This window comes from Protopterus annectens, chromosome 2.part0, assembly GCF_019279795.1.
Source record: "Protopterus annectens isolate FY-2018-M chromosome 2.part0, PAN1.0, whole genome shotgun sequence".
In the NCBI taxonomy this organism is placed as follows: domain Eukaryota; kingdom Metazoa; phylum Chordata; order Ceratodontiformes; family Protopteridae; genus Protopterus; species Protopterus annectens.
The window spans coordinates 327,347,663-327,375,210 of record NC_056728.1 but is presented as its reverse complement, the minus strand read 5'-3'; the positions used below and the strand labels follow the sequence as shown (position 1 = coordinate 327,375,210).

At 37.9% G+C, this 27,548-nt stretch overlaps 1 protein-coding gene across 1 annotated transcript in view; it reads left to right on the top strand.

Annotated features, from left to right (window-relative positions):
* Positions 1–27,548, top strand: part of LOC122793087 (long-chain fatty acid transport protein 6-like) — a 1,586,067-nt gene that overhangs the window by 1,420,953 nt on the left and 137,566 nt on the right. Inside the window, exons 6-7 of the mRNA XM_044060808.1 lie at positions 13,001–13,091; positions 13,293–13,491. Coding sequence (XP_043916743.1) covers positions 13,001–13,091; positions 13,293–13,491 — 290 coding nt within the window. The remainder of the gene's footprint in view (positions 1–13,000; positions 13,092–13,292; positions 13,492–27,548) is intronic.

The window sequence follows — 27,548 nt, the reverse complement described above, 5'->3', positions numbered from 1 at the left end:
ATACTTTCCCTTCAAGCCCTGTTGCCACTCATTTCAAATTTTAATTATTTATTTTTCGTAACTCTTGATTTCAAACAGTAGCATAACTAGGGTGGAGTGCCCCAGGTACAACGTGTTAGGGGCGGGAGTGATCAGCTGGTCACAATCTTTTGTTAATGCAACCCTTGCCTTTAAAAGCTGGCATTGTTTACATTATCTGTAATGCTACATGTGTTGCCTAAACTGTAGCAACAAGCAGTTTGCTACAAGGGGAAAAAAACTTTTTTTAATGAAAAGCTGAGTGCTGTAGTACTCCTTGCATAGAGTCTGTAAATTGTAGCAACCGTTTGCTACATTTGTAGTGAGCACTTTTATACAGTTTAAAAGAAGAAATTTTATTTAATAAACTGTGTTTAAGGAGGGGCAGGGGGGTGTCATGCCTCTGATTACCTGGTTGGTGTGCCTGTAGAATGAATATCTGTTTTTTTTTTTGTTTTTGTTTTTTTTTTATTATTTACTTGTCAGTGGAAGTGTAGGGGGGTGGGCATGGATCTGACTATAATAAGACAATCGGCTTAGTGCACTTTTTATATCTTATAGGTTCATAGGTGGGTACTAGGCTATCTGCTCAAAGGCATTTATAAGCCTAGCCAGAATGTGTTGGCTTTCGCCGTTCCCTTAGATTAGTTCCCTGTGCCTCTGTCCAGCAGAGCCACTGAAGTGATCCCCGAGGTAAACTTTCTGTTTCCCATCCACTCGTCAAGGTTTCTTTTGAAGAGTGTTAGCGAGGAGCTCTGCCTAATGTAGATTGGGATCTTGTTCCAAAGCATAGGAAGTCTGGGACAGGAATCTATCCCTTCAGCACGTCCTATTTATTGTTGTGGTGAGGTTTAGATCCCTAGAGAGTGTGGCTCGAGGGGATAAGGTTTTCTTTAGATGGAGCATGTCCATCAATTCTGGGTTGGACATGGCCTTGTATGTCAGGCAGAGATTATCTCTGAGTAGCGGTATGCAACCGAGTACAACTGGAGTTTCTTCAGTCGAGCTGCATAGGGCATCTGTTTGAGGCCATTGATCCTCTTGGTTAGGTACTTCTGTGGTCTTTCCAGCTGTTGCAGGTGTCTTGTAAGGTACATCCCAAATGGGGCGTTGTACTTTAAGATGGGTCTGATGAGTGATGAGTAGAGGGACACAATGATCTCTTTTGATTTGGATGCAAACCCTTTTGTGATTAGGTGAGCCACGTATAAGGATTTTCTAATCACTTTGGCAATGTGATTATCAAACGTGAGATTACTATCTACTTGGGTCCCCAGATCCCTTATTACATCTTCCAGATTTAGGGGACTGTCACCTATGTGGTAGTTAGTGGGTACTTTGTTTTTTCCAAAGGGGATGACTATGCATTTTTTGGCATTTAGCTTGAGGCCATGATTTTGACACCAGGTATCCGTCTCAGTGAGACCCTTTTGGAGGATGTCTGTGTCAGCCGGAGAGTCAATTATAGCCCCTAGTTTGCAGTCGCTCATAACTTGGTCAGCCATAGTCCTCCTGTGCTTGCCTGTACCTCTGTGAAGTATATGCTGAACAGGAGGGGTCCTAGGACTGAGCCCTGGGGAACACCACTTGTAACCGGTTTAGAGACGGACCTAGCTCCTGCAACTGTCACTATGTGGGTTCTGTCCGTGAGCCAGTTGGCAACCCATCTTGTGATGTAGGGGTTTATGTTCAGGCTGGTGAGCTTATCTATAATACCAGAATGGGGAATGGTGCCGAAGGCCTTAGCAAGGTCTAGGTAGGCTGTGTGTGCCACCCTTCCCTCGTCTTTAGCCTTGGTAACTGTCTCAAAGAAGTCCACCAGGTTTATGAGGCATGATCTGCCCTTAATAAAGCCAAACTGGGTAGGGTCCAGTGTTTGGAGATTCCCAATGTCTCTGTTAATGAGTTCCATGATGATGCGCTCCATAGCCTTGCAGACCAAGCTAGTCAGGCTTATAGGGCGATAGTTCCCGGGGTCTGTTGTGGCTCCACCTTTGTGGAGTGGAATAACCATTGTTGTGTGCCACTCTATGGGTATGTAGCCTGTGGAGAGGCTGAGTTTGAACAGTGTGTTTAGGTGAGGGGTTAGTTCGTCTTTGAGCTCGTGTAGAACGCAGCCTGGGACACTGTCCGGTCCCATTGATGCTGAGTTTTTGGCTTTGGAGAGGGCTGTTTTAACCTGAGTGTCTGTGATTTCAGGGACTCTACATTCTTCTGGTATGGTTATGGGCCCTTTTGGGGTGAGAGGTGGGTGAAGTTTGCGCTGAACCTCTCTGCCAGGATGTTGGCGATATCGGTCGGTTCAGTGTATTTTGTGCCATTCTGCACTAACTCTGAGCAGATCTGAGCATTGCCACTTAGATTCTTGACATAGCTAAAGAATGCCTTGTGGTTATCTTTGGAGTCCTTGGCAATTTTTCTTTCAAAGCTCGCCTTGGATGATTTTATGAGGGATCGTAGTTTCTTGCTGATACTGATCAGGGATGTCTTCCCTTCTTGGGATTTTACTCTTTTCTGTACTAGTTTCCTCCTTCTATTGTATAGCTTGTTTATGGCAGGAGTCCACCAGACCGGTTTCCTTTTCTTGGAGGAGTGAGTCTTGGTTTTGCTTGGGATGGCACAATCCATGCATTATTATAGCTGCCCGTAGAATGCATTAGTAAAGGATTTTGCAGCTTGGACAGTGTTATCCTTCAGCATGGGGGCTTTGAAACTTTCCACCTCGGTCTTAAGTAACGTGAAGTTTGCTTTTGAAAAGTTTTTCATGGTGGCTTTCTTGTCCGGGGGTGGGGGCGGACTATGGATATCCAAAGTGATTTGTTTATGGTCAGATCTAACCAGTGAGGGGTTGACCTCTGGTGTGGAACACCGGTCGCCCATGTTAGTGATGACCAGGTCCAATATGTTGTCACCTCTGGTGGGAGTGTTGACCAGTTGAGCAAGGGCGTTTGAGTTTATAAATTCTAGGAAATGTTGGGCAAGGGAGTTAGTACTTGAGTAGTTCTCCCAGTTAATGTTTGGGTAATTGAAATCACCCAATATTAGGGTGTTTGGTAGGACCTTTATGTTTCCCAGTGTTTCCAGAAATGCAGAATGTGGGTCCTGGGACATGGTGGGAGATCTGTAGCAAGCTACAATTTGAATTGCAGTTTTGCCCATTGTTAGTTGCACGTAGATGATCTCTGAAGCATCGTGCTGTGCCACTAACCTGGAGATGTGGGTATTCTTGATGAATATGGATACGGCCCCACCTTTAGTATTTCGGTTTGGGTTCTGTGGCTGAAATGTATGGTATGAGTTGTAGCCTGGTAGTGCTGGGCTGCTCTCTGGAGCCTTAAACCAGGTTTCTGTTACTGCACATTTATCAATTTTCTCCATACTGAGGAGTGCCTCGAGTGCGTACATTTTGAGGTTTAGACTTCTGGCATTGACTAGCATTACCCTCAGTTTGTTGTTACTTGTGCTATTTACGGCGATGGGTTTGTCTTTTGAGCCTTGCCTAAAAAAAAGCACTATGGGGGAGGCAAGAGCCTTGGCAAGTATTCGAAAGCCTAAGGGTGACAGGTGCAAGCCATCTCTAGCGAAGCAGCGTGGCTTGTCGAACATGTCATCCCAGGCGGACAGACACTGGATCCCTGGATGCATAAGATACAACAGCCAACCAGTTTGCTAAGCTTCAGGGCACCCTCCATGTGCACAAAATATCAGTCTGCTTGATCTGAGCTGACTAAAAAGACAAGTTTGGGAGCCAAGCCCTTCAGATTTTTTTCTGCTGCTGAAGAGTATGCTTCTCTGTGGATTTTGAGGATTGATAGTTAGCTTGTGATGTTCTTTTGCTGGGCAGTTAAGTTCCCTTTGGGGAAAACTCTTGCATTTAAAAATAAATTTAATTGTCTGTTTAGTAATACTTTCCTATTCAGGAAAGTTATTTTAAAGCTGGAAGTTTATGTTTTAATGGACTGTCATAACACTGAATTCTACTTTTAAATAAGAGCACTCTTTTTTTCCTGTCAATTAAAAGTTGTTTAAAGTAATTGGAAACCATTTTTTATTTGAAGAAATTGAAATTAAAGTGCCTTTTTACTATATTTTTATATAAAAAAGCAATGTTTAAAGACTTTTAAGTTTTAACTGCTTTTGCTGTTTGTTTTCCCTGGGAAAGAGGCACTATTTTGGCATGACCATGTAACAAGCTGCTGGTCCTTCTGCCAGCTGCAAAAAGAAAAAGGTAGGCAAATAGCCTTTGCCACCACAACAATTTTCCACATCTACAGGTGGACGACTCTGTTGTGACCATTAACAATATCTCAGACCTTTCATCTTTTACCCCAGATCCCTCTGGTGTTACACATACAGCCACTGTGGACTGAGGGATAGTCATGTCCTCTGCAGCTGTTGGGGTCCCCTCAGTGGGCAAGGAAGAGCCACTCTTGATGTGACAGATTGTCTGCATTGATAGTGAGGCAGAATAGTCCACCTTTCTGAGAAATAAATAAATAAATACTGCTATTCTATTACAGAGCTGCGTAGCAGCACAGTCCAGGTTTTCCGACCATTTTTAGCTAATGCTGAGGGTTGCCTTATTTTTCATCCATTGAATTTTTAAATGGTATCTGTTACAGGTGTAAATTAGCCCTTTTGAGGTTCTAAACTTCTTTCAGGCTTTAGAAATCCTCCATTGCTTATTTTAATGACACAAAATGCTAAACTACTGAAAGACTCTAGCAGGGACAACACAGAAAATGAGTCTTTTTCTTTGCTCAGTACTGCTACAAGAGACAAACTCCACTGAACAAATCTTTCTGACTTTGCTGTAGCAGACTTAACGTTACTTGGCAAAATTTGGGCAGTGAATTAGACTCTAACCTATTTAAGACCATATCCTGTCCTTAGAATCTAAATCTTGACTTTATCCAGTCCTAAGAAAATAGCTGCGGTGGTGCAGCGGTAGCATTGTTGCCTCACTGCAAGAGGTTCTCCTGTTTGATTATCGGCTGGAGTGCCTTCTGTGTGAAGTCTGCATGTCCTCCCTGCGGTCGAGTGGCGTTCGAAAGACATGCATGAATGGGCGTGCTTTCGTTGAAGGTTGGGTGTCAGGCTGGCACCTTGGCACCGTAAAAATCTACTGCCAATCATTAGCGGACCGGAGTTCCACTGTGGCAACCCCTAAACGGGAAAAGCCGAAAGAAGAACAACATTTACCCACAATTACCTCCATACCATCATGCACCCACTTCAAAACTTTACGAAGAGCGCACCTAAAAACATGCTGGCTATGCCCTTGCAACTCTCACTCTAATATCACCCACCCCATCCAACCACTACCTTTCTTTCCACTCCACTAACTACCTTGATTATAGCAAGCTCAGATGCTCATAAGCCTAGTACTTATTATACAGCAGGAACTTCTTATTGTAACATTTGTTAATGTCTGTTATGTACTTCACAGATAAAGATTCTAGTTGTCTACTGATGTACTATGTTCTTCATCTGTAAATATGTTGTAAGTAATTGCTATGTAAATCCTTAATCGCTATGTAATCCAATGTAACTACTGTCTGTTTATTTTAACTTTGGAGCTTTTCTCCCTGGGCCTCTGCTGAAAATGGACCTACGTCCAGTCAGACACTCCCGGTCAACAAATATAAATAAATAAATAAACATCCAGTCCTAAGGAAACTCAGAAAACACATCTTACTGCAAATAATCAAAATCCGGGTGTTAAGCTTCCATAATGATATTATAAATAATTAAAATGATAATTAAAATGTTAAGCTCTCTAGATAAAGCCTTGCAAACATTTACTTTCTTGTGTTTTTGCTACTTGAACACCATCATAGAATTTTGCCAGCAGTAGTACATTGGACAGCTACACACTGATGTCTGCATAGTCCCATGCGGCTTTAATTGAGGCTTAAACTTTGTTGTAGGGTGTTAATTTTCTCACTGATTGTTTATAGTCCTGCAGCTTGACCTAATTCACTGGCAAGAGGAGTATTTTAATGATCCCTTCCACTACTGTGTATCCTTAGCTTGCCTTAGCTTGGAACATTTGACTGTGTCACCTTTTCCTGTGTGAGGGCTGTCATCAGTAAGGGCATTCCGCATTTCTCTAAGAAATTCAACTGCCCCTTGCCAGCAGTTGTCACTATTTCTACATTTTCCAGCAAACAGCACAAGTCGTGAAATCTCTTGCTTCCCTTACAAGCAGTTATTGCATTGAGTAGTTTGTGCCCTAGTTTATGTTATGAAAGTACAGCTGTTGTAGCTTTGTTCAAGTGCATGAATTTGGGTCAACCCATCAACTGCAATCCCTGATCCCCGTTATTCCTTATACCACAGTTTTTGATAGACTTGCATACTGGTTTGTGGAAACTTACTGCACAGTTTCAGATACTCCATCTACAGGGCATTCTGAAGCTAAGGCCTGTATCTGTAGAGTTTGCCCTACTGCTTAACAGACTATATCACCTGCAGCTTAAGAACCACAGCTTCATCTTTGTGAATCTTGATTGTCAGACCCAGCGTCCCATCAGACCACTCCCTCATTGTATGCTCATTATTGGTCAATTTTCAAAGTAGTACTATGGGAAATGCCACATATTGCACTACATAGGTGACCTCATTACTTCTCAATGTGTGGGTATTGTAAGACAGCACAGTCAAAAGCTGACTGATTTTGTTGAACTTAACAAGTGGCTCAGTAGGAGGTATATCTCACTTAGCAATGTGATGGAGACAAATGCAGTTTTTACTCCCTCATGATTTTGGGATAGTGATCATTATGTAAAGCTTTACACATTACCATGTGCTCTGTTATGACTGTAAAAGTGTTTAGTATCTGAGCATCTAGCTAACTCGGGGTATGAAACTGAACAGGAATGTTACTATACCAGGTGCAAGATCAGGTTTAATTTAGACACAAATACGGCGGTAGCGTTGTTACCTCACAGCAAGAGGTTCTTCCGTTCGATTCTCGGCTTGGCTTGGGAGTGCCTTCTGTGTGGAGTCTGCATGTCCCCCCTGCGGTTGGGTAGCATTCGAGAGACATGCGTGCGTAAATGGGCATGCCTTCGTTGAAGGTTGGGCGTCGAGCTGGCACCTTGGCATTTCGTAAAAAATCTACTGCCAACCATTAGCGGACCAGAGTTCCGCTGTGGCGACCCCTTACCGGGAAAAAGCCGAAAGACCAACAACAGTATTCTCTTTGCATAAGTCTAAAACTGCAGCCATATTAAAGCAGGCCTTCACATTTAACATGCAACTTTACTGAATCTGCTTTCAATCAGTGAAAATAACCGTCACACAAGAATACTGATGAGAACAAAATGTGCTAACAGAATGTGCAGTACACTGAGTACAAACCAGTTTTATTTAGATGTTACGAGGCTTGGGAACCAAGGTTAAAGAGGTGTGTGGAAATTTGCAGGTTTTTGTATTATGAGGAGGTACTTCAGAAGCAGTTATTTAATTCGTTTAGACTGATATGCAGAAAGTCATTACAGTGCAGTCCTCAGACACTGAAGAGTGAGTGCAGAAGTCGGACACTGAAGAGTGAGTGCACAAGTCAGATCAAATATTCAGAATTCCAGAATATTAATTAAATTATTGAAGAGGAAAGGGATATGAGTGCAGAAGCTATAGACATAATTATCAGTACTGTTATTGGAGACAGTAAGATTTTACATTCTGAGTACAGATTTTAAGGACAGTATAATGAGTTCAGAAGCTACGGACATTAAAGATTTGATATGGATATTGTTGACATCTGCCTTCAATGTACTTAATAAAACATTATTAACTGAACTACAGTGTTTGCAGACTTTTTTCTGAAAGGTACAAGAAGATTTGGCACTTAAAGGGGGGACTGGCACCTGTTCAGCACAGTTCTGGTAATTAAAAGATAAAAACATTCATTCCAGTCTCATTCCAGTTTTTTCAAGTTCATTCCAGTATTCAACAGTCCTATCAGTTCTTACACCAGGACGGTATCCAGACATGGACATCTTTAGGGCATGTCACTGATACTTTGCCAGGACTGTTGGCTAGTTTTGGCAGTTTCGCTACTTCTGACCCTTTAGTGTGGTGTCCCACTGCTTGATGGCTTATTTAAAACTGAAACAATTAAACTGAAGCTTATAAAATCTCTCTGTCTGCTATTCAGACTTTCAAATGTTTTTGCTCCATTGCTGTTTCAGATGTGGGCTGCTGTAAGTTCTGTCTCAAACAGGCATCATGAAACTCAGTCCTAAATCATGAATAAATTCATCCAGTTTTTTCCAATCCTTGCTGTGTACATAAGTGCATTATCCACAAGTCTGAATTCATTAGACATTTGTCTGACAGAATTTGTTTCATTATGAAGTTATTGTAGGACACTTGGCCCAGAGATGTACAGAACCCTTTTCTCTTACATTCAAGAGCCACCACACAAACTACATTTGTGTGAGCATGTGCCATTGGCTGTATGAAAAGGCAATTCTCATTTCCTTTGAAATAGTTAAGTATTCTGTGTTGCTCCAAAATGCAGGTCTGTGTTGCTACTTCAGAAAGCTGTAAGTCAGTGATTCCAAGTGTCTCGTAATACTATGGTGGCTACTTGTATTGTTTATGTAGTATAAACAGACAACAATGCAGGTCATCTTTATTCGGTCTTGCTTTCACTACATGGTCAGTGCTTTGCTTCACTGTTTTTTTACACTTACATGTTCTACTTCTCAAGTTGTACTCCGAGTTCTACCTTTACATTTTGGCCCAGTGTGGCTGCCTGGAAAGTAACTTTGTAAATGTACCTACAATCTACCTGATGGACTTAGCAGGAGCAAACATGCATGTCAGCGCTGTTTGATAAATTCTTCCCCCATTACCTGCAAAAGAAATGCTTACACAAAAGAGACGAGTCTTTTCTTCACTGGACTGATGGGTAGTACCCAATTTGTTCTGTGCCTTGTGCAGCCTGGACTTGCTTCTGAGCCAGCCCATCTTGGGTCTCGGAGCGAGACCTTATCGTGCTGCAGTAACCTCATACTCTTATTCTTCCCATGCAAACTGTGTTTAGATTGTAATATTCATAGCTGGAACCATGTTAACTCTTTTCACTCTTTCCAAACTCTTCGTTCTCCAGAATCAGGTTATTCCTAACATGTGCACAAACGTCTGTGAGCATGTCTTACAGCATATGCAATGTTGTTCAGTTTAAATTGATTCTCCAGTGCTTGTTTCTTCTTTTGCTGCACTTTGTTGGATCTTTTTTTGTCTTATGTCTGTCCATGGATCAGTTTCTTCTTCGCTATTTACTATTTTCTGCGTCTGTCGCTTTGGCTGAGCTGCAAATGGGTCAATTTGGATTAATCCAGTATCCAAGCCAACAAATTTAATATAAATAAAGTCAATATTTCTGTTCATACAATACTCAGCCCCGCACACACCTATGCACTTTGGGTAGATTGACTTGGGCTGTTTGCATCTGGATTCTTGTTTATAGAAAGCACATTTAATTGGAAATTATGTTGCTTATTACTGTAGGCATTTATAACATACACTTCACAACAGGAGTGATGGCTAAAGGGGTGTATACTATATTATGCAGGCCTGCTTTAAAATTATCAGCTTAATGTTTCACTGGTCAGTTCTTAATGAATTGTCTTACCACCGTTTGCTCTTTCCCAGTCAGTTTTATATAGTAGCAACAGGTAGATATTTTTCATGCCTGGTATTGCAGTTAGCAGGTATGAATTTAGACTAGATTTATACTACCTTCTTAACGTTATTTTCTTGTGAAATGTCATTTATTCCTTGTTTAAAACCTTTCAAGGCCTTAGACTAATTTATTCCATAAAAGATGCGGGTACTGCTGTTTATTTATGTTTAAATCTTAGGACCATCTTCATTTCCATCAGACCTAGAATCATAAAAAACTCATCCTTACTATCACAAAAATCTATTTTTACAGTATTTATAACTTAAACGAAAATGTAATAGAGCATATTTCACATTAAATAAACAAGAGTGTAATAGAGGCGTAGTTCACATTTTTGACTTCCTTTAATTTCCTAAACCAGGTCTAGGTAATTAAATGTGTGTTTTTCACAAAGCCTTTGTCTTTTCCATCAATTGGTCACTTTGCTTTAAAAAAACTGAGCATCAGTCTCGTGAGCGATGACCACTAAACAGAAATGTATAGCACACAAACTACATAGAACTGGTCTGCACATACATTAGAAAGGACAATTTCCTATTTGCGTTAAGTCACTCCAGAATGGATGTTTATGGGTGTGCTACTGGTGATTACTAGACTGTAAAGGATAAAGAGGCTTTTTGGTAATGGTGTCAGGCTTTATGCTGCACCCGTGCAGTCACATACTTGCATATACTGCCTACATTTTAAATGATTACTTGATTCAATTTGCCATATTTAATGAAATTGTTAAAAATAAAGGTAAGATGTTTCATATTGCATTTGCAAAAGGATGTAAAATGAGCAAACCTTTGTAGTTTGGTAAAATGATGGGAGTCTCAAAAAATTCTCATCAGAAATCCAGTGGATTTGTTCACAGTAACTTGTAATTCATTCTAAGATAACAACTCATTATATCATTGATTAATTCTGAATTTTTCAGCATTATCTCATGGTTAGTGTCTTCAGGGCATCACCGTGGATGGCACTGTTGCCTCACAGAAAAAGGTTCCCTGGTTCGAATCTTGGCTGGTGTGCCTTCTGTCTGGGGTCTGCATGTCCCCACTGATACTGTATCCATGTGGGTTTTCCCTGGGTGCTTCAGTTTCCTCCCACATTCCAAAGACATGCAGAAGGTGGATTGGACACTCTAAATTGGCCATAGGTGTGTGTGTGTGTGTGTGTGTGTGTGTGTGTGTGTGTGTGTGTGTGTGTGTGTGTGTGTGTGTGTGTGTGTGTGTGTGTGGTGTGAAAGAAATACCGCAGCAGGGCTTGCCATCCAGAGGTGTAAACCTTGGCTCTAGATGATTGTCACTGTTGAAGTGACACCCTGACCCCATTTGCAAAACTGGGAAAAAGGTGTTAATGAATGGAAGGATGGATAGTATCTTGAGGGCACTGACAATATTTGCATATAGTAAAGCTCCTATAAAATGCCAGTTTTCAGATGTGGATTTATTTTCCCCACATTTTCTGTTTTTGATAAATCTTGGCCAGAGGTCACACACAGTCATTTTTTTTAAGTAGACATTGCAGAAAACTTTTAGCATAAGCAAACTCTGATGTTTGCAGATCTTTGTGATAGCATGCATTAAGACAATCACATTATTTTAGGAGTTTTTGAATTATGAGAAGAATACTGGGTGAAGGTCTGACTGGAATATGTGTTATCTGTCATCCACAAATGTAATATTCTCTTCTGTTTGGGCGAAAGGTAGAATATGTGTTTTTTTTTTTTTTTTTGTTTTTTTTCATTTTTTTAGGGCAGATCACATGCATCAATAAACTGTAAACCGGATAAGCAAAGTATATTAAATTGGGTTGCGTGCAGAGAACAGTGTCAGCAAATGCAGATTTACCAGTATAATCTGTTTCCACTTAAAAAAAAAGTTCTGAAGGCTCAGCAGCTTTGATGCTTTTCTGTCAGATTTTGCAGAATGTCCAAGACCTTCTTCAGAAACTATAAGATAATGCAGACTTGCAGTATATTTTTGCAAGTATCAGATAGCTTCCACTTGATTAGGCTTTAGTGACAATGGCTCAGTCATTCTTTTCCTGATACTGTCTTATTCAGGATTGTGAAAGTGCATGAGCCTTTCCTGGCAAGCAATGGATCATAAGGCAGAAACCAGCCCTGAGTCTGATGCCAGATTATCACAGGGTAAACACACACACACACACACACACACACACACACACACACACACACACACACACACTAAACCCCCCACACAGTCACAGGCATGATGCACATAAAAGGTAAGATACTCCATCTAGCAACCAAACCAGAAAACCAATCATGATCAGGCTGCATTGACAGTGCCTACATTACAGTTCTGCCCCTAGTAAAATATATTTGTTGATATGCAGATCTCATAGTACATAGGGCACAACTTGTCTGTTTTGCAATGAGAGCCTTCATTCATTCCTTTAGAAGTTTGGGCATTGTTTAATAAGTATCATTATTTTAGATAAGAAGCAACATAGTATCGTTTTATGAATATGAAGAGCCATGATTGTACTGTAAAACTGTGTGGGGAAAAACAAAGTTGTTTCCAGAACACATGCCAACAGCCAACACCAAACAGCAATGGAAGCTAAAATAGTTTTAACAAGCTGTACTACTACGCTTTGCTCTGTGACATCTCTGCTCTTAGAAAATCAAAGATAAATTTAGTTTCTACCCACTGGCTGTGAGTCAGCACTGAGTGTGTTACACCTTTCAAAGAATGTATGACCATTTGTGCTCCTACAGTTTCTGCTTTTTTATTTATATCTTATAGTACATTAGAGCAATTATAGCTATGTATACATTAAATAATTGTGTGACAACACTAAGTATGTCTCTGTTTTGAAAACTGTAACTCGATTCACACCCCTGTACTCTATCTCTGTAACTAGTACTTGGAGCATGGAAAGCTTCACGTGCTGCAAAGAATTTTCAGGTTTCTCTTATCATAATGGAAATATTATATGTTTGAGAAATGGGTAAACTCCACTGTTAAGGTATATTTCATGACACCATTTTCTGAACATATAACAGCTTGGTTATAATCATAGCCTGACCATAATCCTAAGTATTGATAAAACTATTTAAACTTGTTGGGTGCCCTTTAGATATTACATAGACTGCTGTTAGCAAATGTACCTTTCTTGGTCTTTGATGAGAAATTGTGATATGTCAGTAGTTTTTGCATTTCCCTAAAGGTAATACTGTCTTCTTTGTTACATACCTTTATTTCTTCTTTATTGTGGTATAAACACTGTGCCAGTTATGCTGTTTTAATATGAAACTTTATTTTTCAGATGATTTTTCCTTTCGAGTTGATAAAGTATGACATTCAAAAAGATGAACCAATAAGAAATGCAAAGGGTTGGTGTGAACCTGTTAAAAAAGGTAATTCTTATCTAATAATAAGTTAGGTAATTCGCTTAACATTTATAATTGGTGCATGTTATCAGAGGGAATTAATAAGTCATACTTATTATAGCTTTTATGTTTAGTTAGATGCTGTAAGATGTCAACAAGTGATGCTACCTCTTCACTTGCTTGCTTAACTAACTTCATGAAACTGTTTCTATATATTCCTCCATACAGGTGAAACTGGGCTCCTAATATCTCAGGTAAATAATAAGAATCCTTTCTTTGGTTATGCTGGAAGCAAGAAACTTACAGAAAGGAAGCTGCTTTGCAATGTGTTTAAGGAAGGAGACGTGTACTTCAATACAGGCGATTTGATGATGCAGGACCAATATGACTTTCTTTACTTTCGTGACCGGATTGGGGACACTTTCAGGTGAAAATCAGTGTACTAAGGAATGCACTTATTGAATAAAATCTTGTTTGTTCTGGTAATAACTGTGTGAAATTGTTGCCGTTAGTTGCATGCATAAAATATCAAAAGTTTCAGAAAAATTGTAAAAATAAAAAAAAGAGGACACGTTAATCTTCCGTTTCATAAAATGTCGCAGTTGGAGAAGGCAGCAGTTCATTGGGGAAAAAGTAGCTGGTTTCATTTCAATTGTATGGTTTCTCTGCTGTCCTTCTAGCAGAGGATTTGTTTTTAGTGTAACTTCTAAATTGCTGTTTAGGAATGCTTGCAAACAGCAAAACATGAAATGATGGCCTCCTGCAGGAATATTCATAGAAGTTGTGTAAACAGACTCATGGTTACCCAGATGTTTTACAAATGGTCTGTTTCCAGTCCTCTATCAGTGCAAATTGTATATATTCTAAACCAAGATTCCCAGTCTTATATGTACTAACATAGCAGATATTCAAAGTGAGAGAACAGAAGAAGGCAGAATTAGCAAATATTAAAAAAAAAAAAAAAATTGCAGTTAAAAAGAAGAAGCCAGTCAGACTACTGGAGCAGTTGATTTTGCTTAGTAAATTGAATGTAACATCTCAGAGACCCATGACCAGATTATAAAATACATACATATATTTAATGCCTTTTATCAGGCTGTGATAAGGTTGTAGTTAGCTGTAAATGCAATCTGTCTAAGCAAAAAAAAAATCATACTATTTGTGCCCACATAAAAGACTGTTATTATTAGAGGTGACAAGTTGTTTTAAAGGACCACAGCACACAGTCACACTAATAAACAATTCGATATCTCAAAGGTCAGTCTTTCATCGCTAGACTACAGACATCTTGAACTGGGTTACTTCATATATAGTTTGAGGATTCAGCCAGCAGGTATCGTGTTATTTCAAAGAAAATGTAATGCTTGCTCCTGTATGACACACACAAATGTGAATGCAACTTTCACTTTGTGGCATAAGATACTACACTGGGACTTCGGACTGTCCTGAAATTGATCCATTTTTATGCTTACTGAACTTACCTCTCAACTGTCCAGGTTTTTGCAGAATTTCCAGATTTCTAACTCATATTTTTACTCTATTCCTCATAAAATTTGTAGTTTTCTAGCAAATCACTGAGGACTGAAGTCACCAAATAATCCCATTCATTTGATTTTCAGATGTCCTATCCCTCTTAAAAATGCATGCTAGCACAAATCCTGTCATTCTAGCAACTAAGTGTATAAGAACAGTATTTACAATCTGTCCCTATTTTGGGCCTTTGTCTGCCTATCATTTTATGCTTTGTCCAGATTTCTTGTACTAATTGGTGAGCACTTCTAAAGACCTGATAGTGTCCCCTTAATCACTTTCATTTTGAGACTTTTGGGCAAACAGTCTACATTCTGTAGATTTATCAGGATCAAAAGTTGAGCTTTAGTGTGTGCAAATTATCAGATGTTTCAGACAGGGGCAACATAAAATGTTCAAGAACTGAGAACTGTGACTGATTTAAAGTGAGGTGCACAATACTGGATAATGGATAGATACACTTTATGCTGTACCATCACCTTGATGTATTTTATCTCATTTCTGTTAACCTGATAAATTCCACTGGATCAAACTTCCATTAACTGCAGCACCAGGAGAAAATAAAATTCCATAATACAAACATAGTAACATTTAACTACTTGATGTAAATACCATATCTTTTTTGAGGTGGGAAGGAGTAGTAGTATTCAGAGAAAATGCACACTGGAAGTGGGGTAACATGCAAACTGTTTAAAGGCAACAGCCATCTGCTTGGCTTGAGCCCTGAGCCCGTGATCCATGAAACAGCATCATTGACTGGTGCACCACCATGTCACACTCTTATATGAGCACTTAAAAACATGACATTTTATTTGGGGGGGGGCTACTCTGAAATAAACTTTTCAAAACTATATCCAAGTATTCATTAGTTGTACAAATCAGTACCTGTTCACTAAAGGAAATATTCATTTGTGAAAAATGTGTTTAATGTTGTAGTTGAGTATGCATTACCTATGCAGATATTTGTTCAGAATGTAAACTTCTAATGGAATTATTTGCAGTAAAGGTTGATTATGCAATTGTTTAACATTTCTGAAGTCACATATTTTATAAATATGGACTGTGATTAAAAGTATATGTGATGTGGTGGACTCTTTTAGCCTGTTTCTTTCTGTATGCAGAAGTACCCTGACCATTTATGTGGAAATTATGTCAAAAGAGAAGAGAATATATTTTTCATTGCTGATTGAGTTATATTTTTATTTATTTTTTGCATGCCATAAATTTTGTTGCGCTGAATTTGCTGCCTTACATTACAGTGTAATATTTGATTTAATATTTTATGATTGTTGCAATTTTTTCAGTTCTTTGCTCTGGCTTTCTTATCAAAAGCCACACAATGTCTTGTAGTATACAAAAGAAGCACTCCACGGCTGGCACACCACAAATAATTTATTGAACAAACAACTGGTTAGCGCTTTCACGTTCAGTTACAACGTTTCTTCAGACCTCAAAAAATACAATCCCATCATGCCTTTATATACTTTTTTTAAAAAATTCATTAATCAATTAACAGTGATGGTATTCAATTATAGTTAATTGTAAAGTGCAAATAGTGCATATGAAAATGTGTTGAGTTAAAATCTGAACCAATACAAGCATGGGTCCTGGCTATATACAACAAAAAACCTTATCACTTATATAGACTAATATAGAATAAAAATTATTATATATGTAGAAATTGCTAGCATAAATTGTATATCATAATTTAGTAGTTAAAAAATATATATAATGAATGAAAAAAGCACCTTAAAAACAATGAATAAAAATTGTGCATAATGTGTTGTAAAAATATGAAATAAAATCATCTATTCACTATCTAATGCATATGGAAGGGTTGGGTCACATAGATGATGATGTCTCCATGGAAATGAAGAAAAAAGCCAATGTCTATGTGTTTTTAAAGTGTCTAGCCCAAAGTTGAATCACTAGATTTCATATACATTGCATTATATTCATCTTGCCAATGTCATGTGTGTATTTGCACTGGGATGCTGGAATTAAAGTTCAGGCTTTGAATATATCAAATTAATGTTTGTAAGGCTTAGCCATAAGGAATGGTTTCAGTGAAACTTTTTCATTGAGGCCATGTCCTTTGTGGGCTTGGAGTCTGATGATCCATTTGTTCTCCTTTTCTTCGGTATAATTTTTAATGTTACCTAGCCTGTCAGTTCTCATAATTAATTCCAATGCCATGAACTTAAATCTATGTGTTGTTCCTTTCATAATAACATGTTTCGCTAAGGCATTATTCTCATTTTCTTTGTTAATAGTGTATATATGTTCTCTAACTCTTTCTCGTAGGGTTCTGTTTGTTTTCCCTATGTAAAATGAGGAACAACTTTGACATAGTGCTATATATACAAGGTCCCTACTCCTGCAGTCTGCATACTTATCAAAAATGATTTTTCTCCCATTGTCCGGATGTACAAATTCATTGCCATTCAGCATGAAACTGCATTGATTGCAGTTTCTGCAGGCAAAGGTCCCTTTTCTTATTGACTGTGGAATGTTGTCACTGTTGCGATCATTTTGCTCATAGCAAAGTATCCTTTTTAGAGATTTCATGTTCTTGTAGGTGATGTTGAGCCTATCACCAGCTATTTGCTTGATTCGATCATCTATCATAAGTAACGGCCAATTCTTATTTATTATTTCTTTTATTTGATTGTTTTTGTTAGTGTATGGTATAACTAACCGTGTATGCATGTCTTTATTGGTCTCATTTGAACTTCCCTCTACTCTATTCCTATGCCTATAGAGGAAATGTTTTCCTTTTCTAGATTCATCACTTCCGATGACAACTTTTTCAACTTTAGTTTTATCATATCCCCTCATTATAAAGTTCTTCTTTAATATATTCTGCTGTTCCTTGTGTCTTGTTTCGTCTGTCACCAGTCTGGAAACCCGTAGTGATTGGTTCTTGACTATGTTGGGAAAGATGTGTCTGGGGTGCATGCTTTCTTGGTGTAATAGATTATTCCTCCAACACTCTTTCCTGTGTAGATCTGTGTCTATTTTCATTCCAGTCTTAGTAATCCGTACATCTAGAAAGTCAATATTTTTGGTTGATGAAGTATATTCAAAATTCAAAAAATCTGTTGTTCCATTGATGTAAGTAACAAATTCATTTAACATGTCCATGGTATCATCCCAAATGAGAAAAATATCATCAACAAAACGTTTATAAAATTTTATGTACTCTGAATATGGATTATTTCTCTGTATATAGGTCTCCTCCCAGTAAGCCATCACTTGATTAGCATATGAGTTGGCTACTGGGGTTCCCATTGCTGTTCCTTTTCTCTGTAAATAATATTTCCCATTGTATGTGAAAACATTATTTTCTAGGATTATTTCTAGTAACATCATGTATCTTATTACTAGATTGCTTGGAATGTCCTTTTGGATGAGGAGTAATCTAACATATTCTATCCCTATGCTATTGGGAATGCATGTAAAAAGAGATGTAACATCTAGTGTTACCAAAATATCTTTCTCAACATTAGTATTATTATCAATGTATTCTGCATATTCATATAGAAATTCCTCAGTATCCTTTAATATGGATGTAATTTCATTTAGCATAGGTTTTAGTTGTTTCTCTAAATAAATGGAGAGGGGCTGTGTGGCCCACCCCCTCCCTGAGACAATGGGTCTCATGGGTGGATCATGCAGATTTTTGTGTACTTTGGGTAGCCCTCTGTAGGTGGGTATCAGTGGTTCTTTAACCAAAAAATACAAATATAAATCATTGTCAATTATACCACATAATAACATATCATATAGCATTTCTTGTACGTTTCTTATTACTTTATTCAAGGACGCACCATTTAGAACTTCATAAGTGTCTTTTTCATCTAATAGCTCATTCATTTTTCTAACATACATATCCTTGTCCATTATTACTACTGAACCACCCTTGTCTGCTTGTCTAATAACAATGTCATTATTCAGTTGTAACTTCTTCATTGCTTCATTTTCATCTTTGCTCAGATTATAATATTCTAGCTTATCATGTTTAGCATAATTATTCAATAAATCATTTTCACATGACTTTTCAAAAGCTTCTGTAATATAATTAGTTGGTGGTATAAACGTGGATGGTTTCTTGTAAATATTATTATATAAATTTGCATTGTTATCATCATTGCCAAAGAACAATTTAAGATTCAAGTTCCTAATGAACATTTTTGAGTCTATTATGATGTCAGCGACATCAGCATGTTTGGATGGAATAAAGGATAAGCCTTTATTCAGCAAGGAGCTCTCAGTTTTATTTAGGGCATACCTTGAAATATTGATGATCAGTCCTTCTGTGTCGGACGGAGCACCTTCTTCTGAAACTCGTATATCTCTTCCGAGCCTTTCCGTTTCTTGGTATTCATAGGTTTCTGCCAAACTCTTCATTCGGTATTCTTTATTGGGTAAGGAAAAGGATGTTCCCCTTCCAGTTCAAATAAAACATCCTCCTGTAAGGATACACATCCATTAGCGATGGTGACCTTACAATGGAAGGAGAGAAACGGGTCAATGCCCCACGTAATTTGGAGGTACTTCAACTTACAAGGAAATTAGAGAACAACTTTAATAAACTTAAAAATACGCAATGGCAGAGGCAGCACATGGAAGCATTCCTCTGCTTTAAGATAGTACCAAGGGGATTACGGGTTTTGAAAATGCCTACTTTCGGCAATACTTACCCGGAACTCTTAATCAAATGGCAAAGGTTAAATATCGAAACAAGCTATGGATACATTAAATTATTAATTGAACAGTATAAACTAATAGAATACACTTTGAAAAAAGAAATACAAACACTAGAAACCAGGCTTAAGAACGTTCTAAAACATGATGACTTGATGACTTTTTACAATGATCTAACCACAACTCTTTCCCTGTTAGATCATAAATTGCTACAAGATAAAAAGAAAAAACTAGAGAGGGATTACAATGATTTTATTAAAGGACAGGTCTTTTCCTGGCCGAGAGATTTTGTGCGACAAGACACCAACATCAATATGAATAGAGAAAATCATTATAATAGAAAAGAAACGTCTTTTCACGACTCATATGCAGAGGTCTCTGCACGCAGTACTGTGCATGCTACCTCCAATCCGGAAGCTCTGATGAAAGCTACAACCACAGGTTCAGACGCCTTGACATCACAGGATTACGTTACCACCAACAAGGAACGGTCGATTTCCAGACTAAGGCAGGAGACAGCCATTATTCACGCGACTCATGGAGAGGTGAACACTGACCAAGGGAAGCGTTCAGATGAGAGGGATGAGGAAAATCAAGCCATAACAACTGAAAACCATCAAGCGACAGGCTCTACAACAAACGAAACTCAACAGCAGTCATTCAGTGGAAACAACAGGAATAAAACCATCGCAAATGGATGTGTATCTTTACAGGAGGATGTTTTATTTGAACTAGAGGGGGAACACCCTTTTCCTTACCCAATAAAGAATACCGAACGGAGAATTTGGCAGAAACCTATGAATACCAAGAAACGGAAAGGCTCGGAAGAGATATACGAGTTTCAGAAGAAGGTGCTCCGTCCGACACAGAAGGACTGATCATCAATATTTCAAGGTATGCCCTAAATAAAACTGAGAGCTCCTTGCTGAATAAAGGCTTATCCTTTATTCCATCCAAACATGCTGATGTCGCTGACATCATAATAGACTTAAAAATGTTCATTAGGAACTTGAATCTTAAATTGTTCTTTGGCAATGATGATAACAATGCAAATTTATATAATAATATTTACAAGAAACCATCCACGTTTATACCACCAACTAATTATATTACAGAAGCTTTTGAAAAGTCATGTGAAAATGATTTATTGAATAATTATGCTAAACATGATAAGCTAGAATATTATAATCTGAGCAAAGATGAAAATGAAGCAATGAAGAAGTTACAACTGAATAATGACATTGTTATTAGACAAGCAGACAAGGGTGGTTCAGTAGTAATAATGGACAAGGATATGTATGTTAGAAAAATGAATGAGCTATTAGATGAAAAAGACACTTATGAAGTTCTAAATGGTGTGTCCTTGAATAAAGTAATAAGAAACGTACAAGAAATGCTATATGATATGTTATTATGTGGTATAATTGACAATGATTTATATTTGTATTTTTTGGTTAAAGAACCACTGATACCCACCTACAGAGGGCTACCCAAAGTACACAAAAATCTGCATGATCCACCCATGAGACCCATTGTCTCAGGGAGGGGGTGGGCCACAGAGCCCCTCTCCATTTATTTAGAGAAACAACTAAAACCTATGTTAAATGGAATTACATCCATATTAAAGGATACTGAGGAATTTCTATATGAATATGCAGAATACATTGACAATAATACTAATGTTGAGAAAGATATTTTGGTAACATTAGATGTTACATCTCTTTTTACATGCATTCCCAATAGCATAGGGATAGAATATGTTAGATTACTCCTCATCCAAAAGGACATTCCAAGCAATCTAGTAATAAGATACATGATGTTACTAGAAATAATCCTAGAAAATAATGTTTTCACATACAATGGGAAATATTATTTACAGAGAAAAGGAACAGCAATGGGAACCCCAGTAGCCAACTCATATGCTAATCTAGTGATGGCTTACTGGGAGGAGACCTATATACAGAGAAATAATCCATATTCAGAGTACATAAAATTTTATAAACGTTTTGTTGATGATATTTTTCTCATTTGGGATGATACCATGGACATGTTAAATGAATTTGTTACTTACATCAATGGAACAACAGATTTTTTGAATTTTGAATATACTTCATCAACCAAAAATATTGACTTTCTAGATGTACGGATTACTAAGACTGGAATGAAAATAGACACAGATCTACACAGGAAAGAGTGTTGGAGGAATAATCTATTACACCAAGAAAGCATGCACCCCAGACACATCTTTCCCAACATAGTCAAGAACCAATCACTATGGGTTTCTAGACTGGTGAGAGACGAAACAAGACACAAGGAACAGCAGAATATACTAAAGCAGAACTTTATAATGAGGGGATATGATAAAACTAAAGTTGAAAAAGTTGTCATCGGAAGTGATGAATCTAGAAAAGGAAAAGGAAAACCTTACCTCTATAGGCATAGGAATAGAGTAGAGGGAAGTTCAAATGAGACCAATAAAGACATGCATACACGGTTAGTTATACCATACACTAACAAAAACAATCAAATAAAAGAAATAATAAATAAGAATTGGCCGTTACTTATGATAGATGATCGAATCAAGCAAATAGCTGGTGATAGGCCCAACATCACCTACAAGAACATGAAATCTCTAAAAAGGATACTTTGCTATGAGCAAAATGATCGCAACAGTGACAACATTCCACAGTCAATAAGAAAAGGGACCTTTGCCTGCAGAAACTGCAATCAATGCAGTTTCATGCTGAATGGCAATGAATTTGTACATCCGGACAATGGGAGAAAAATCATTTTTGATAGATAAGTATGCAGACTGCAGGAGTAGGGACCTTGTATATATAGCACTATGTCAAAGTTGTTCCTCATTTTACATAGGGAAAACAAACAGAACCCTACGAGAAAGAGTTAGAGAACATATATACGCTATTAACAAAGAAAATGAGAATAATGCCTTAGCGAAACATGTTATTATGAAAGGAACAACACATAGATTTAAGTTCATGGCATTGGAATTAATTATGAGAACTGACAGGCTAGGTAACATTAAAAATTATACCGAAGAAAAGGAGAACAAATGGATCATCAGACTCCAAGCCCACAAAGGACATGGCCTCAATGAAAAAGTTTCATTGAAACCATTCCTTATGGCTAAGCCTTACAAACATTAATTTGATATATTCAAAGCCTGAACTTTAATTCCAGCATCCCAGTGCAAATACACACATGACATTGGCAAGATGAATATAATGCAATGTATATGAAATCTAGTGATTCAACTTTGGGCTAGACACTTTAAAAACACATAGACATTGGCTTTTTTCTTCATTTCCATGGAGACATCATCATCTATGTGACCCAACCCTTCCATATGCATTAGATAGTGAATAGATGATTTTATTTCATATTTTTACAACACATTATGCACAATTTTTATTCATTGTTTTTAAGGTGCTTTTTTCATTCATTATATATATTTTTTAACTACTAAATTATGATATACAATTTATGCTAGCAATTTCTACATATATAATAATTTTTATTCTATATTAGTCTATATAAGTGATAAGGTTTTTTGTTGTATATAGCCAGGACCCATGCTTGTATTGGTTCAGATTTTAACTCAACACATTTTCATATGCACTATTTGCACTTTACAATTAACTATAATTGAATACCATCACTGTAAATTGATTAATGAATTTTTTAAAAAAAGTATATAAAGGCATGATGGGATTGTATTTTTTGAGGTCTGAAGAAACGTTGTAACTGAACGTGAAAGCGCTAACCAGTTGTTTGTTCAATAAATTATTTGTGGTGTGCCAGCCGTGGAGTGCTTCCTTTGTATACTACAAGACATTGGCTTTTTTCCTAAGAAGCACCTTGCCTGATAACACTTGTGTGTGTTCTTTTGTCAAAAGCCACACAATGACTAGAGCTACTGAAGTATTTCATATAATTTGATAGGCATGATCATTTCCTGAAAATCAGATTCATGGCCATAAAGCAGACCTTCTAATACCAAAATGTGTTTACATCCTTTTGAAAGTGAATAAAAACACATTTTAAGTAAGCTTTCTGCTGTAGTGCATTTACCAGTTTTGCGTATAGGTAGCCATTCTCTTAGAAACAGTTGTATTACATTAATAAGGATTTAGTGCATGCTGGTGAAGATATAATACTTGAAAGGAGTTAAGTAATTTGGCCAAATTCAAGAGAGAGAGAGAGAAATTCTCCAGAGTACCGCATTTTGCTGAGAGAGATGTTTTTTCTGAACACCGAGACAAAGACTACAAACTATACTAAGCAACAGGAGCATAGAAGCAATGCTTCCCACAGGAAAACAATTTAAAAATGTCATGAACTAACATTTGGTCAAATTTTTGGCTACTTTGTTACTGAAAATTATTGTCCACCAAATGAGCTAGACCCTGGCTATAACTCTACATGCACAAGCTTTCCTGCTCCTTTTTCCAGGTATTGTTTCCTTTCATTCTCCTTTTCTGATGGCCTCATGTGATTTTTACCTCCTATGTAGCTCACCTTTTTGAGAGCATGTAAGATGTCACCTCTTTTTAGTGAGACATTTGATGAGCTATGTCACATGGTTTGACTAGCTAAAACAGAGCAGGTGTTGCCTTTTAAGGCTGTGTGTCTTTTGAGATTTGATCTCATGAGTAGTTTGGGTTGAGTCTTGATAACGGTCACTTATCTAAACTACCTAGGTTTGCTAAAAGTCCTTCAGTCAAATCTGGACAACAAAGAAGTTGACTGTACACTTGATGCAACCATTTACCATCACCCACCAAAAAGTCCAATGTAAAGAAACAGGAATTCCATTCCCCACTCACCAGTAAAATGTTGCAGGGTTGCGTCATCACTAGACTTATCGTTAATGTCAACATCCAATGCACAATATGAGCCAAGATCTTACTTTTCACTAGCAGCAGTTGCCACCCCATTGTCATTGTTTTGGTTTGGGCAAATAGCAGTCCAAAAGCCACATGCTACTCCATCATGCTTTATATATGGCTCAGTAGGTCTCCATTCCAAACTTCACCTTTCCTGTAAAGGATTTATAAGACTGTCATCACAGTGCACTGTTTTACCATACTAATAAAGCTATAAATTTAGTTGCCTCTGGTGTTATAGCTTTACTTTCTTTGTGTGTGTGTATGTATAGTGCATGTGCATGTTTGTGTGTGTGTGTATGTGTATGTATATGTGTAATATATACATGTGTGTGTGTATAATATTTATTGTAATGGTAGAACCCAGATAAATGGCATGATAAAAACATGCATCTCAAATGCTGTGTAGATATCTTTATGTATGATCTTGGTATATTTGCAGCGTTTTTTCTATATCCATGATGTATCATCACTTGTACTAAAACCTTCATAACTGGCCGTGTTTACAGTCCCTGCTATACACCAAATGTTCACACAATACTCATGCAAAATACAAATATGAACCCCCTAAAATATTGCTTTAGACTTGGAATGTCTCCAAAATTTGATCGAGGATGATCATCTCAAGCTCAATACCAGCAAGATGACTGCAGTGGGCAACCTTGCCATTGCATTCAGTTCTTTAGCCCCAGTTTTGTCACCCTGTATTATCTACAGTGGCAAGAAATGGAGTTTGTATTTAAGATGGTGATTAACGAATAGATTTCCACCATTGTCAGATTCTCTTGCTGTCATCCAAGACATATTTCACTGACTAAGCATCTTATTCTGGCTACTTATTTCCCCGATTGTGCATGCTTTGGTCTTTTCATGCCTGGATTACTGCACTACCCGCTAACTGGGGCTACTGGACACTGAACTTGACTGACTATAACTGGTGAGGAAATCTGCTACCTGGCTACTTGCTTGGGTGCCCAGACATCATCATTTCACAGAAATGACACTAGTTACTTGTTTGACGTGACATTGCATATAAAACAGTTGTTTATTCAATCCTTTGCAACTTTGGTCCCCCACCTCCTGAGGCACCTGTGTGCTGGCACTAGCCTGTGTGCACCTCTCATTCATCTATACACAGTGCATAAGTTTCAGAGGGTCTAGATACAAGTCCTTGGCTTGAGATACAGTATTTTTAAAGCATGTTGGCTTAAAATAAGGCAAAATTATGAAATGTGAAAAATTCTAAGTTTGTTGAATCTACAAAGTTATTAGCTTTTTTCCCCATTAGCAAATAATCTCAGTGGGAGATATGGTTTATAGCCGAAAGTAGCTAACCAGGAAATGCCTGTACAGTGTTCTCAGTGAAATGTGCAAAGATTCCTTCAAGCATCTGCAGAGTTCTTGGCTGTTTTTTTTTAATTGCTGACTACTGTTACTTGGAGAAGAGTTGGAGACATACTTACATGATAATTTATCCTTTGACCATCACCTGTCTGCAGTAATGAGGAAATCATTCAGTGTTGTGCAACTTATAAACAAAGGTATCACATCTGGGTCCAAAGAATTTATTGTTCCACTATATTCAGCATTCATCAGACCTATCATTGAGCACAATGCCCCATTTGGTATATACCTAACCAGGCATATCCAACAAAGGAGTATCCATAGTGGTTCCTCACTAAATGAATACAGAGCATAAGTAACATGTCCTGTGCAGACAGCCTCAAGGCCCTATCCCTGTATTATGCCTCCTACAAACTGTTGAGGGGACATCTGTGCCTGACATACAAGGTATTGTCAGACCCCACTTTGGTGGACATCCTGCAAATCCACAAAGCAAATAGCACCAGAATTACCCATTCTAAAGGCGTAAACCTTGCCTGTGATATAAATAGAACCTGCTGGAGAGACAGGTATATATCCCAGAGACTGCTCTTCTCTGGAATATGCTCCCTATCCATGTGAAGCACAGTTCCTTCATAACCCAATTCAAGTGTAACTTTGACAGTTGGATGGAGAACAGGAAGTTCATCCCTGGTTTGGTGCCTATGCCTCTAATGGACACAGTCTGTAAATGGTTCATCTCCCAGACCCCTGCTTGTAAATGTTTCACTTCTCAAGCCCCTGCTTACACTTATCAATGATGTAATGATATGAAGTATTGCCAGCTATACCGGGAAAAGTAGGACAGTGGATATGTAATGTATGCCAGCATAGCTAGCTGGAGTTATGTATAGAATTATATGTCATTTGTATATCAGACTGATTTGTATAAGTGCTTGTGTTAAAAATATATTTGTAAAGTTGCTTGTTTTAAAAAAAAATGTACCAATAGTGGGTCCTGCTGCACAGAAAAGAAATATTCCTGCATGTCAGACTGTATTGTAACTGTTGAAATGAATATATTGTAACAGGGGATACTAAAAGAGAAGAAGTTAATCGCAGTCCAGTTAAAAAAGCCTGAAATTAAATGACTGGGTTTAGGCCATAAAGATTGTATCTTACAGTTCTGAATACAGCCAGAGACAAATGTCTGTGAAAACCAGGACCAGGAATCCTACTGTATTGTCCTTAGGGGTGAACTTATTGCTAACCTTGAAGGGTGGAAATTTTTAAAATGTTTTAATAGCTTCCAGATGCTATAACACATCTTGGCAAAGCTGTGTGTGTGTGTGTGTAAGGGGGGGGGGGGGGTTATGACATGCTAGATTCTGGTTCATTTTCTAGTAAAGGGGGTAGTGTGGGAACCAGAATTCAGATGACCAGATGTATGTGATGTCATTCTGTAATCCAGCATTGAAGTGATGCTTTAATACTAGATGAGACAGAAGTCTCAGGGCAGTCTGTTTGTGAAACCTGACAAAGAAGGACCACGCACCCACTTCATCTTGCCTTGCTCTAGTAAGTGAACTAGGAGACAGTAATTAGATCAGTCAGGAAATATAGTGAGATTAAGTGTTGTTTTTCTGTATCTGTGTGAATCTATCCATTGGTGTTGTTTTTAATATTCCCTGTGATTGAAACTCTGATGTTTATTATAAACAGGTAATTAGTATTTTCATATTCTTTTTATTATTTATTATTAAAGAGATTTAACATTTTCATTGTGGTTGGTCTTTTAGAGAATATTTTAACCTTTGAGAGTGCTTATATTTATTTGGTGGCACTGTGACACTCCTGAAAAGCTTGCTGCATTGGTCAAACACTACCATTTGTATTAGTATTAATTTTACTCGGGATAATTGGATACCCTGGTACGAGCCTTAGAGTAGCTGACTTTGGAGTGTTTTGGTGGCAGTATCTGCCTTAGTCTGGGCAGAGGGGGCATAGCTGGAATATC